This window comes from Pelecanus crispus, chromosome 7 (assembly GCF_030463565.1).
Source record: "Pelecanus crispus isolate bPelCri1 chromosome 7, bPelCri1.pri, whole genome shotgun sequence".
NCBI lineage: Eukaryota > Metazoa > Chordata > Aves > Pelecaniformes > Pelecanidae > Pelecanus > Pelecanus crispus.
The window spans coordinates 51,738,730-51,752,954 of NC_134649.1; the positions used below are offsets into that span (position 1 = coordinate 51,738,730).

A 14,225-nucleotide genomic window follows, 5' to 3' on the forward strand; every position below is an offset into this window, starting at 1 on the left:
CATTTACAATACTTGTAAATTGTGGTTGTAAACAATAATTTGCATTTTCATAAATACACCCCAAGTACACACTTACATTGTCCCACAGAAGCTATAGGACTGTGTTTAGTGTATGACTGATTATAATAACTGCACTCTATATAGGAATTTGAGAGTATCAAATTAGTGTTTAATATTTGCAGTGACATGTGGCCAAAACGAGGAAGCTCACAAGTTTTTTTTATTAAATTGTCTTTTAAACCATCTCAGAATTATTTGTGTATCAAAACCTAAATAGTTGTACAACAGGGTAGTGTCAATTTAGTCATTATTTAAGCCTGCACAGAAAAATCTTAGTTTTGTAAGCTTTCCTGTTCAATATATGAAAAAGTTCATTTGTGATGTAAAGAAAGAAAAAACAGTTTGGATAGGAAGGAAAATTTACTGCAGTCTCTTTGGGGAAGCAAAGGTGTTAAAAATACACAGCACTTAGTGAAGCCATACTGTTCTACTCTCCTATTGCCTGTACCATACGTAGTCCCATATACTGTAAAAGTAAAACCTAAATCGAACACACTACCTCTAATTATCTTTAATACACAGGTCACAAAAGTTGCATGATAAATGAGAAAAATATACAGGAGAGATGTAGAAATAGTAGAATCTTCTAATTATTGGATGACACAAGGCATCCAGCAGCAGAAAACGAGATACTTAAGCGATAAAAGAACCAAGACTCCCAAAATCAAGACTCTCAGAGGACACATTTGAGCAATCATCTCCTTATCTTCCACGCCAAATTATTATCTAAGCTATGCACCCTTTAAAAGGTTTAAATTAGAGAAAGAAGATCTTTTAAAACTGTTTTCCAATTCTTTCACTTTCAATTACAGAATCTGTAGCCTTTTTTTGAAGCATCTTCAAACCTAACATCACCATGTGCTGTGGGCAGCTTGGAGATAAATAGAGAGATCTATTTTTCCATGCTGTTCAAGGATTTATAGCAACTTCGAAAAGGAATGCCAGTATATAGGTGGTAACTACACTGAGATTCTTCTGTAACCATTTTGGGACTAAAGAACTATTTCTTTTTTCTGGGTTTGTAAAGTACCTGCTGCAACAGTGGTTCCAGCTACTATGTCAATATGAAAACTAGTGCTTTATGTTTTGAAACACTTTCTCAGTTTTTACAGAATAGACCACATCCTCATATAAAGGTTATTTTTACTGATCAACTCCAGTCTCCTTTAATATGAGTTATTTCTCATCCTCACTGCATGACTAGTTGGTTATCTTAAGTGTAACAGTGAGTTCTCTATAAAGCTGGGTAAGTTTAAGACCAGCTGCCATTATATGCTGATATGTCATTTTCATGTTTAAATATTCCAGAACATATATTTATTAAACTGAAAACATACAATATTTTAGTCTTCTCTTGGCTGAGAAGATACGGTGCATCAATGGAGAATAATTTGTCTAATACCAACAGATGTTTCAGTGTGCACATATAATTTATTTTTATGCTCTTATTAACATGCATACATACTCAGGATGGTGTAGGACTCTGAAATGCAAAATTTTACCTTCTTTTCAGGCTTGCCTACTTAATATTCAGGAGAGTAAGAACAGCTTTAAATCTCTGAGTGCTACTAAAAACCCTCAAGTTTATTTTCCAGACTGAATACACATGCCATTGCTTGACAACAGAACAACCACCACAGTAAATAAATCAAATGCAAAAAGGGAACATATTTTTTGAAATACACAATTTACAAGAGTGAGGGGGGAAAAAAAAAAAAATCTGTTGTTTTGCTTGACAGCTAAATTTCTACCTTGAGCATTGTCACACTCCTGCAAAGGATCAGAATGGATAAATATGTGATGCTTTATTATGGTCCTCCCCAGTCAATTGCACCAAATTTGACTTCTTAAGTAAAAATATTTAAAAAAAAAAAAAAGGAAAAAAAAAGGAATAGTAGTCCAAGAATATGCAACACTCTAAAAAAGTTCTATCAGATTTACAAGGTTAACTTCAGACAGTTTATATAAATACTCTAGGAAAAATTAAGCTATCATTAATTAGATTCCCAAATAAATTGAATCAAAGTATTCTGAAAGCAAATGGCTTGTAAGTACTCATATCAGGAAGATAATACACTTTAGCATTATATTAGGTTACAGGATTAAACTTAACATAGATTATTCTAATCTGTTGTTCAGAAGAACTTGAAACCTGTATCATGTTTAAAGCAACTGCTTTGGAAGCTGTACATGCAAAAACCTAGTCCTCCAAAGTCAATGGCAGTATGTTTCTGTAATTCTAAAATACATGTTAAAAAATTAACTACACTTTAATTTCTTTAAGACTGGAAAGAGTCTCAAATGAGACTTCATCTTCAGGAGATGAGGAAAAAGACAAAGTAGGCCGTGTATCATAGAAAACTTCAGCGCACCATATTTTACAGAGGTTTAATCAACAATCATTTAAAAGTAATCACTAACACTGTGACTTAGACATAGTCAGAAATTAATACATATAATGTAAAAGATAGCTCAACCCCCCCTAATTTCCCTACACAAAACACATCAAATACACTTATTTTAAGAGGCAGGGGAAAATTAATCTGCTTTAATACACTTAGTACTGTTTTCTTCCTGGAGCTCCCTAGCTGTACACTGTACAGAGTCTAGTACTTACAGTGTCAAATTCTTCCTGCAGTCTTATTTATATTTTTCCTCAGCAAACCTCTGAGGGCAAAACAATCCCAGAGAATTGTCAAGGTCACTTTTAGTCAGATCACAGATATTTTCATCCAGTCTCCATTACTGAGGATTCCAACCACAGAAAGCCGCCAGTATTGTTTTAAAATGCCCTCTCTGTGACCCTGTTCCTCTGAAGGTCAAGTGCACTATCATTCCCTGTAACCAAGGAAGCAGAATCGACGTGTTCCTGCTGTTTTGCCAGCTGCTGAAGGAGTTTGCCTAATAGTGAGATTAATTTCATCTGGGGAAGATAGTCCCAGGTTATCAAGCTCCCCCTCCCTCTGTTCTCAAGCCCCTCAACCTGCTCAGTCTCTGTGAACTGTAAAACAGCAAAATGAAATCTGAGAAATTAGTTTGCCTGTATCTTGAATTATTTTCAAATCAGCAAAATTGAAAGGAAAAACCACCACATTCCCTGTGGAGCATCTTTAGCCTTAAAGTTCATTAAGCTCATGTATTTAAAGGAACATAGGCCTTTCTAAACTAGTCTGGGGCCTTCAAATCTAAGTAGCATAATCAGTCTCAATACAGTTAAGAATTCATACCTTAAGTTCATGACACACGTGTGGTTAATCAGTTTAAACTCCATAACAAAACATTTGTATCAGGCTGCAGCAAAGGCTGACAAATGGGTGAAAATAGAAAATATTAAATTCTTAGACAGTAAAATTTGTTACAGTTATGGTACATGAAGTTTTGGGAAAAATGACCGTGGGCTTGACAAGTTTTACAACAGTAAACTTGAATGCAGTGGACTTCCTACAAAGCCTTATGCAACAAATGCATCACCTAGGTGTCTTTAAGTAGCACTGGTATTTTATTTTAACTTCAAGGACTCCTAATCTTAGCACAGAAATGTGCTCACTACTGAAATTAGGCTCTTTATGTGATAGAAAACACAATTATCTGTTGTACAACTACAGGAGTGTATTTACAGCATGGGTACAACGTAAATGTTAGGTCAACTAATTGTAATCTAGTGTGGGGGAAAGCATTATACCTAAAACGTGAGACAACCCAATGAAATTTTAGTCAGATTTTCCTTGTGCTTAGTATCTGACACCACTTTTACTAACCTTGTCACTCTAGGCTTTTATTTGTCCAGTTCATTCAGGAAAGAAGTTTATGATACCTGATTAGCAGCTGTCTTTCCTAGGACAAAACCCAAATCCTGAATACAATAACGCTTTATCACTACATAACCCTCTGTTCAGAAGCAGACTTCCCAGCTCCGAAGTCTGGAATAGCTGTATTGCAAAGGGAAGGCAGAATCCTTGTAACACTTAAGCAGAAGTGATATAAAAACACATAGTAAGAAAAAAGACTTAAAGTTGCTTGTGTTCTGAATCAAAAAAAGTAATCGAAATTTGAAATAAAATACAAAACCTATCAATTGCAGTGTACTAATGTAGCTAGTACTACATTAGTAACTACTAATGTAGTTAACAGCTTTCTCGCAACTGCTTAAGTCACCCACAAAATATCAAGACTTGAGCAAGAAATATAAAACATATGAAACGCATCTTTAACTAAATAGTAGCAGATATTTAGGGCCTGATCATTCTTTTTTTGATGGAACTTTCTCAAGTACTATATGCTGCACAGAAATAGTACGGCTACAAAGGCTTTCACTCTTATTTTTATAGGACATCAACTATGCTACCATAATAAACATCCGCAGTGAAGCAGAATTAGTATTTTGTAACTTGACAGTTTCTAATATTTTGACAGTGACATTCTTACAGAACAATGCTTACAGGAGTATATACTGTGTTCAATGTAACAGAGGGCCTCTTAAGTTGATGAGAAATTCTGAAATTACTGTACCTAGTAATTTTCACAGAAAAACACTAATCAGAAATTAGTTCAGATATCTACCATTCTACTTCGAGTCTTATTTTTGTTGTTGTACGTATTTAACTTATTGGAAATGTCATTGTAAGAATGCTTATGACCTCTCTGGCATGTGCCTGCAGAAGACTGGGACCGTATCTTGTACTGGAATTTTTGCTAATGTACACAAGGATTGTGGAATTCCATCTGTATCAACTGGAGGGAGGGGAAAAGAGGAAAAAGCAATCACTATTAAACATAATTTTAGGACTGAAGAAGAATCCACATCTCTCAAAGTAGTTTCCAGATTCACAGCACTAACCAATCGTATCTGGTACAGATTAAAAACATTTCATGCTTAACAACTGTGTGATTTCCTTAAAAGTCCACGAGGATACAACTGATATTTTCATTTTAGCACTCACATTGCAAACACTAATTATACGTAGGCAGACTGGGAGAACAAAACAATTTCATGAAGTATGCCAACTGTGCTTCTGGTATACCACTGGAAGACAGAAGCTGAAGACAAGTGGCATAGCATGGAGAATCGTCCGCTTTGGACCAATCGGCAGAAGACTGCATTTGCCTGAGCTCTCAAACCAACAAGTATCACTAGCAATAATTTCGTATGCTGACGTGTATATAAATTAATTAATAATGATTTGCATTAAATGACACAGAGGATCTGCACAAAGCTCAAGAAATATAAAAATATGCTTAGAAACATACATATCTACTATCCTGCCTTTTTCATCATTAAACTAAACCCAAGTATTTGGCAATTAGGTGCATTGTGAAGGCTGGCAAAATTAAATTTGGCCACTTCTGTTTCATTTATCCATCATTATGTGATTTTATATATATAAAAATGTATGTATTAAAAATATATTAAAAATGTGTATTTATACTTATTTTTTCATAATTTTTTTCAGTAAAGTAGTTCACTTTAATTCTACATTTTAGTTGCAATCATATTATATTAAATTTCCAATATATAGGTATATATAAAATATATATGTATATATAAAATAGGAAGTTTGAAGCTAAGCTTCTCTAGACCTTTCATTATTTTTACGTCCTTTGAAATAAATAAGGTTTCTTCATAGCCATATAGTCAAGTCACATAGTAATTTACTAAACTGACTTGCCCATAGTGTACATATACATTTATGTATGTAGGTGTGTTTGTATGACCATATGTATGTATCTAATAAATTTATGTACTCACTAACCAAATTTTCAATACTTTCTATAGCTTATTTCCCCACTACCACATTGATTATCAAAGTAGTATTTGAGAAATATATTGAAGGAATAATCAATCGGCCACATAGTGGAGGAATTTTCAAGGTCTCTAAGCTTCTCTAACTTAAGTAGAAGAACATTTCCTAAATTCACGCCACTAAAAGCCAAAGTAACTGTATTTCTTGAATACACTGGTCAGTTCTCACTAAGCCTAAACCAATTTCAGATATATTATTAATAATATAGAAAAGAGAATAGAAATTAAAGTAAGGCATAGTTAAGCAGTCACAGAACAAATATGCTCAACTGCACCCAGAAATTTAAACTATTTTTTACAAGTTTTCTCTCATAAAACAGTTAAAGAATTTCAATGAAAAATATGGTACCAAGTTTTACACCATAAAAAAAACACTACATCTCAAATCAAATCAGAAAGACTTATTTTTCTATAGGTATTTGTCCTAATGAACTTCTTTAGCTATTAAATTAATAATAAGCTTTTATGAAAAATGTACGTATTGCCTGAAAACGTCCAAATATATTTCTTTCACAGATGTAAGATATATCTAAAAAAAGTTTCAGTGATACTCTTTGGAATTAACTGTCCTGACCACTTGGGCCCATCATAGAATGGCAGATAAAATTCAGATCCACCATGGAAGAACTCAACTGTAGTTTAACTGCCCTAACAGGATGCTGGTGCAAGATCTTGTATGAGACATATGAAGGCAACAGTCATGGAAGAAGCTGCAATTCTTGCCATATCTACATCCTAAAAAATAAAAAAAAAAAATCACAGACTATGTCTTGCATAACACCCCAATACCTGTATTACACCAGCGGCTATGCCACATCTGGTAACATTCTTGAATTCAGAGGCTGCCAAACTGCATAAGCCATGAAGGATCTCATTACTCCAACATGCACTTTGTGAGATACCTCTCAGCCTGACACTATGTCTAGGTCTTATGCAATTAAAAGTAACTTGAGAAAAGCTGATTTTGAACTAAAAATTGTTTGAGAAGACTCAGCATCAAAACTCCACCTTGAAATGCATCCAGAAATGAGAAAATGGTCAATGATAATAATAAAATATTAAACATAAATGGCCTTATTTTACACTTCATTAATTCTCACAACAAAGCAAAAACTTACTCCATCAAACAGCAGTGTTTCTGGTCTCCTTTTTCAGCACACTGTGCTTCATCTGGACTTAAACCTAAATTGCTGAACTACTTATGATGTAACGTGTCAAGGAGATCTGAAGAGGGTCCAGAAAATACTTGATGTGAACAAATATATCCAGTATTTTTTCAGTCCCTGGCAAAACATACTTTCAGAAAGGCCCAAGGTTTTGATAGGTTCTTATCAGGGCGCTGAGGGAACTGAAAGCAACTGAAATCCTCCGGCGATGCAGCTGGCATAAACAAGATCCCAGTAAGCACAGGGCTCAACAGAGTCATCGCCTGTTGACTCTCTCCCTATAGCCTCTGACAGAGAAAAAGGATGCACGGGGAGTAGTTTGTGGCTGTCATGGAACCGGAATGGGACAGTTTTAGCAGCTACTAACAGTTCTTTCTGATCACATCAGAGATGATGTTGGAAAGAGGAAATAGCCCTTATTCCTCTCCACAGTGACAGTTCTGTTTAAAATCTTTGCATTAAAAACTAAGTCACTGCACAGGGAATACATCTCCACTTCATAACCAAAAACATTTTTCTTAAACAATACGCAAATCAAATCTAAGTTGGTGCTGGGACTGAACCCGATATATTGCACAGTGACAGTGCTAAAAATATACTTGAGAAAAGCAGTGTTACTTATTTTCACATTAAGGCTAAAGTATATTTTATGCTTTTCAAAAGCTACTCAGGATGAGGAGGAATTGCTGAAATTCCCTCCGAATCCCCTAGCTGCTCTCTGTTCTCCAGTCTTGTGAGCTGTAAGTAAAGGCAACTGCAGATACTAAAAATGGAGCTCTTACCCTATTCTGTTCAGAAATACACAGTTGCAAAAATGCAACAAGCAACAGAGCTATAAAGCAGAAGCAACAGCAGTGAAACCATTTGAAACCATTACAAGGACAATTTTACAAAGTCCTAAAAACAGAGTAAGTACAAAAATACATCCAATACTGGAGTGCGCTCACTAACTTCTGTGAGACATTCACAGTTTCATGGAAAACAAACCTGACGAACTATTGCTCAAGACAGAAAAACAACATATGGCCTACTTGCATGACAGTCTGATTTGGTGCTTGGCATCATAGTTCTCAATAAACCCATGCACTACATGTGGCAATTATCTTGAAAAAATGATGCAGATATAGCTAAACCTGCCAATATTTGCATTGAGTTATCCTGTTTGCAACTTGTCTCTCCTCATTCATAACTTAAAATCCAGTGCATGATTAATGGCTTTTTCTCTCCTTCCATTTAATTTCCATCGATGAAAAATATATTCCGAAAAAGCTTCTCATTTCTTAAGGCCAGTGCCAAGTTTCATGCTACATTTTCTCTGAGAAACAGTGAGTACAAATATAGCATTTTAGCATACTTCAAGAAAACTAGTAATGTATTTACCTGTATTAAAAACTGTATCTGACTGAAGACACAAATAGCAGGCAGCCAGCCATTCATAAAGAAATGCTTCAACATTAACAAGGTCATAGCATTAATTAATTCTTAATGAGATAATGCTGCTTATAACTGGTTTTCCATGAACAAAGTTTTCATGGTGTTATGCAGTGGACAGGTGTATAATTTAAGAAGGAGTTGAATACTATAAAGAGATGAAGCCCTCTATTTACCCACCGGCCAGGAAGAAATCACAGAGCTTCATACACTCTTGAGATGGAGCGATCTCTCCAGTGGCAAGATACAACCATCACACTATGTTACCACGGTGCATTTCCTGCACGAGGAATTACAAATGTCACATATTTTATGTGCCTTAGATGTGATTATAGCACTCAAGTTCTACCAAAATAGTATAAGGATTGCCAGTATTTCCATTACAGGTTTTTATTTCCAAGTTTGTTTGGGAGTGTTTTTAAAAAATGCAGCTTCCCAAATTGATACCTGGTATAGCAAACTACAGTGAAAATTCGCTTGTCGATTTTCAGTGTGAAACTACAGTTTTTTTGAAACCACTCCTTAGATGTTATTTCCAGGATACTCAGTAGGCTGTTTAACACACTGTTTAAAAAGAACCAACATTCTTTAGAAAAAATTTGGTCTAAGTAGGGAATCTGGAATCCATTTCTGAAAACACAATGACACACATTTCCTTCATATCTAGAGCTTCTTCTTGAACTAAAATTATTTTTTAATATCCAGTTGTAATCTTAGTTCAATAGGTCAAAAAATCCCCCAAACTAATGTCTGAAAAATGGCCTTGTCTACAGAGGTCTCTTAGCCTACTTGCACTTCATTATTTATGAAATCCCTTAATTATGTAATTATATGATAAATCATAGTAAATTTGAAGGATATTAAACCAAATAATTTTAAACAGACAATAATTCTAGTTTATTTTTTGACTGAAGTTTGCATACTGAAGGAGATAAATAGGTTATTTTCTATGGCCATGATCACATGCAGTTTCAGTGTTTGCGAGTTGATTTAGACATTTTAGCTGTTGGGCATCCAAGCTTCAGTGAATATACATCAAGACATCACTTAATATCACTTTAAGTAGATTTTGTGCTTTTTCTCATACATATAAGCAGAAAATATAAAGCCCGATTTAAATTAATCACTCTACTGTAAATTCAGTATAGTGCACAAGTAAAACAGGTAACTTCAATCACTGTTCTGGATTTAGATGACAACTCAAGAGATGAGCAGAAACCTTTCATGTCCAAAATGGTCAAGCTAATGATCAAATGACCAGAAATTGTGTTGTATTAATTTTTTAAACAATCCATAATACAGCCAAGTTTCTCTACAGTTCGTGTTGAATTTCCTACTTGCATTCCTAATATGGGGGCCACCAGAATGAAGTAAGGTAAACAAACCACATATTGGTTTGCACTGGTTTCTTGTTTGTCCCCAAGTATAAAGCAACACTGGTCTATAACGATTTTGTGTTCCATTTATACTTAATTGTAAACAGCAAGGACTCCCCAATATCTTTTTCATTTCAAAAGCTCATATACCAACTGTTGTGATATCATCTGGCACTCACCTCAGCCACCTGCTGAGTCTCCACTACCTGCTGAGCCAGCACCTCCATATTGGTTGTCATGGTGAAGCAAGATCATTAGAGAACCTGTTTGAAAAGATGCCAGCAACTTCCATCAGGCACAACATTTAGTTCTTTTCTTATTAAATAAAGCTCTGATATGACTTTTTGATAATTTACAATGCTGTTTGATGTATCTGACAAATAAGAAAATATGCTACAGATGCGTGTGTGCGTGCGCACATATATATGCACATATACGTACAGTACATGCATACTGGAACCATACTGTTCAAAAAGCTGAGGCACATAGTTATTCTTTTACTTTATAAAGCCTCTAACATACTATTTTTGCTCTATTATTTAAGCTGCAAAAAGGAGATGTTAATTTTGTAAATTAAAAAGGACTAATTTGAGTGTCAACTACTGATGCTGTTTGTGGAATTCACAGATCTCTAAGGCACTTTCCTCAAATCAAGGGAAGAGAAACCTTAAACTGCTTCTACGCTACGTGCTGCACAAGGAAACAGCGATCTAACAATGCTGTTTTGAGCAAATTTTTATTAAGTCATTCTGCCAAACTATGTTCATCCATATTCTTACAGTAGGTAATGTTGCACAATAAGGGAAATAAACTGTCACATCTAAAACGTATTCTCTATTATCTAAACTATTATTTTATTATAATGTGATAGTATTATCAACCTGAGGAGAAAATACTGCTGAATTGTTTCATCCTATTGTGAGTGGCTGTACCTTCAACTTTACACTCTTCAGGGTTTAAAAAAAAAAAAAGACAGAAGGAGGAAGAAACAAGAAAAAAAACACTTCCAATATATTTCTAACTATCATTATTAGGGCTGTGTTTCTCCAAGGGTAAATTTAATTAAGATTTCAAATTCATGTGTTCAGTTTTTAACTGTGACTTGCTCATTACAAAGCCAGAGTTCAGATTCTGACCCAGGTGTAGGTAATGAAAAGGCATTCCTCAATGCTGGCCCATTTGATGTTTTATTGAAAACCTTCTGTTGGTACTTACAAAGCAATCATTTAAATAAAATTAAAACATACTATGAACAATAGCAAAACATGTAACAGAAAAATGCATGCATGCCTCTAGCACCAACCCCCCCCCCATTCAAAAGTAACTCCTACAAAGCTAACGTTGAAAATGTCAAAATTCTTTAAGTTAAAAAGATTAAATCATATTGTGGTAAATTCAATGTGAAAATTATTTTTACTATGTCATTGGAAGACTATTCATAACAATGCATAATCAAAGTTGAGACACCCCCCATGGAAATCATATTTATGCCAGTTCCTCATACAGCTTGTCATTTTTATTGAAGTGTTCAACTTGCACAGTAAGCATATGAACCATTTCCACCAGACTGATTTAATATTGCAGCTTGTGGATGGTTTCTCAGTTGTTCAGTAATTCCTTTTCAGCGTTTTCTCCGATTTTACATTAATTTTTTACGTTCAGCAAGGAAGATAACCATATGTTCATAATACGCTGTTTTCTCAGTGCTTTAAGATGAAGGAAGCCCCAAAAATGAGGTATTTTGTTCATAAGAATACCTTTCTAAGACCCAATGAAGTATTTCCTGTGGTAAGCCTCTGAAAGATTTACTGTTGATGTTGTTATTCACCAAGGTTTTTTTGACTTTCGACCTTCCCAAAACAGCAATAAGCTGAGGCTATCTGATCAAATCAAACTGGAAGCCCAGAGACCATATGCAGCCATGCCAAGTAACCTTGTTCATGATGTGGACTCCCAGAACGTGACACAAGGCAATAATCGGCTTCCCAGCAAAAAACCTGAGCAGCAGAGTTCATGGGGGGGGGGGGGAGAATCCCCCAAACAGACCAACAAAAAAGGTGGAACTTAAAAACTGCACGGAGGCACCTGGAGCACCAGGAAAGTATTTTCGATGTAATAGGGTGGCAGCCAACTCAGTACGTGCAGATAGGCTGCCGCCCAAAATATGGCATAAAACCATTAATCTCTCCCTAAATTGCAGTGCAATCTCAGAAAAAAATCACACACTCCATTTGAGGTAATCTATGGGTATGGCCCTACTAGGACGACAAGGCAAAAGGCCGAATTGGAGCTTATTGAAATCTGTTCCTTTGTCTTAAGGAAAGACAAGGTTCTTCCCACTGGATGCTTGACTCAGCTTCACCGAGCAGCAGGCCAGCACGCTTCTCAGCGGGGGCCTGAGGAAACAGGAAAGGCGGGGCTCGCAGGTTGGGCTCTACCGGGAACCTCTGTTACACCGTCACTGTGGCAGGAAGCCGGCAGGAATCCTCCCAACGCCTGACGCGACGGAAAATAACGAGGTGAGAGCCCCGGCCAGGAGCAGCTCCGACACCTCAGCCCCGCTGCCTGACGGCCGCCGCCTTCCCGCCGCGCTCGCCGCCCGCCCCCATTGGCTGCGGCGCGCTCGCGGCCCGCCGCCACGCAGCACCCCGCGCGCTGCCCGCCGCTGAGCTTTCGGGCAGCGGCCGCCCCGCGCGCCATGAAACCACGCCCCTCCCTCCCGCCTCCCGTTCCAACCAATGACCTCAACGGAGACGCAGCGCTCCCATACCCGCCACCGATTGGTCGAGGAAACCGCCTGTAAAGGCCGTGGCCCCGCCTCTCAAGTAAGAGGGAAAACACCCGAGGGACGCGACTAAGCACAAGATGGCGGCGCTGGCTGGTGGCCAAGTCCCAGGCGGGGCTGCTGCCGCCGCCATTAGCCCCCCTCCCCCGCCCCTCCGGTATATCCTTATGTCAGGCTATGAGAGGCCCGGCCATGGCAGTAGGGAAGCGGCCGGTAAGATGGCGGCGGTCTCAGCCCCGTATGCAAAGTACCCGCCGCCCCCTCCCCTCCGCCCTCCCGGTGGCAAAGGTAAAAGGGTCGGGTTCAAGCCGCCGCCTCCGCCCGCTCAGACTCCATCTTCTCTCTGTGTCCGTGTCCCGAGCTCGTCATCGCCGCGACCATCGCCCCTGCGACCCCCTAGACAGCGGACTGCTCTCACCGAGACCGGACCGGCTCCGACCTCAGGCGGCCCACATTCCAGCCCAGCGGCTCCGCAGCGGGACCCCCGCACCGGCTCGACCCAGCACCTCACAATGGTCCTCTCTCTCTCTCTCTCCAGGAGCTGCAGGCCAGCCTACAGCACGGCTGCCTCTCGCTTAGCAGCAAAATACCGGAGCCTTAACATCCCCCCTCCCCTCAAACCCAGCGTTACCCCTCCCCTTTGCCGCTCGCGGGGGTGTCCCGAACAGGGCCCCGATGCCACCTCCCCGCGCCCCCTCCCTCTTCTGGCCCCCAACGAAAGGAACCCAACCGGGCCGCCTCAATTTTAAAAAACGATTTTTACCTCAGGAATTGGCGCCAAACGTGCCCTGGCGGTGACCCCGACCCGGGCCCAGGCGGGCCGGTGTTGGGTGGCGGTGCCCAGCGGCGGCCCTCCCTCCCCCCGTGAGGGCGGCGGCGGTGAGGGGGCTAACGGGGGCCGCGGAGGGGAAGGGGGGGGGCCGGGTCTGTATTACGGGGCCACGCGGGGGGGTGGTGTTTTGTTTTGTGTGCCGTGCCCCTGTGAAAGGTCAGAGTTCGTGACCCCGCCCGCCGCCGCCGCCGCCCGAGAGCGTTTCCCCGCTTCCTCTTCCCAGCGCCCGGCCGGCCGCGGCCCCCTCCGCCCCCCTCGCGGGGCGGGGCTGGGGACGGCGGGGGAGGGGCTACCTGAGCCGCCCCGAGCCTCCGCGCCCCGGCTGCGCCCGCGCCCCGGCGGGGTCCGCGGCTCGCCGGGGGGCGGCCCTGGGCCGGCGGCGCGCCCCGGCTCGCGTCGCGCCCCGCCCCGGCGGCGAGGGCGCTGGGCCGGCACCTGAGCCCGGGGGGTGCGGGCCCTGGCCAGGCTCCCTGCTCGGGCAGCGCGAGGGGCGGGCCGTGCCCCTGCCCCCGGGCAGGCTCGTCACTGCCGCGCCTGGGGCTGCTGCGGAGCCCGCAGCTCGAATCGCTTGGGCGGAGGTGGTTGTGGTGTGCGCAGGTGGGTGCCGGTGTTCCGCGTACGCCTCGGTTCTTACTAAAGGTGCGGAGTCGAAGGTGGGCTTGCAGTTGGCGCTGGCTCTCGCAAGGGCCAGCGCCAGAACGCCCCGAGTTTTTCTTTCATTTTGTGAGGTCTCTGTCATTGATGGGGCTCTCCCGGCAGAGCCGGCTGGGAGCGG

At 40.3% G+C, this 14,225-nt stretch overlaps 1 protein-coding gene across 5 annotated transcripts in view; it reads right to left on the reverse strand.

Moving 5' to 3' along the window:
- NR2C2 (nuclear receptor subfamily 2 group C member 2) overlaps positions 1–13,412 on the reverse strand; it is a 41,525-nt gene extending 28,113 nt beyond the window's left edge. For 4 of the 5 annotated variants that reach the window (XM_075713795.1, XM_075713794.1, XM_075713798.1 and 1 more), the window contains exons 1-2: positions 13,382–13,412; positions 10,013–10,096 (exon numbers count right to left, since the gene is read on the reverse strand). In XM_075713795.1, coding sequence (XP_075569910.1) covers positions 10,013–10,072 — 60 coding nt within the window. In that variant the 5' untranslated portion in view covers positions 10,073–10,096; positions 13,382–13,412. Of the gene's footprint in view, positions 1–8,637; positions 8,738–10,012; positions 10,097–13,381 lie in introns of those variants that run through there. The other variant, XM_075713797.1, reaches the window with a different exon arrangement.
- Positions 13,413–14,225: the final 813 nt, after the last annotated feature.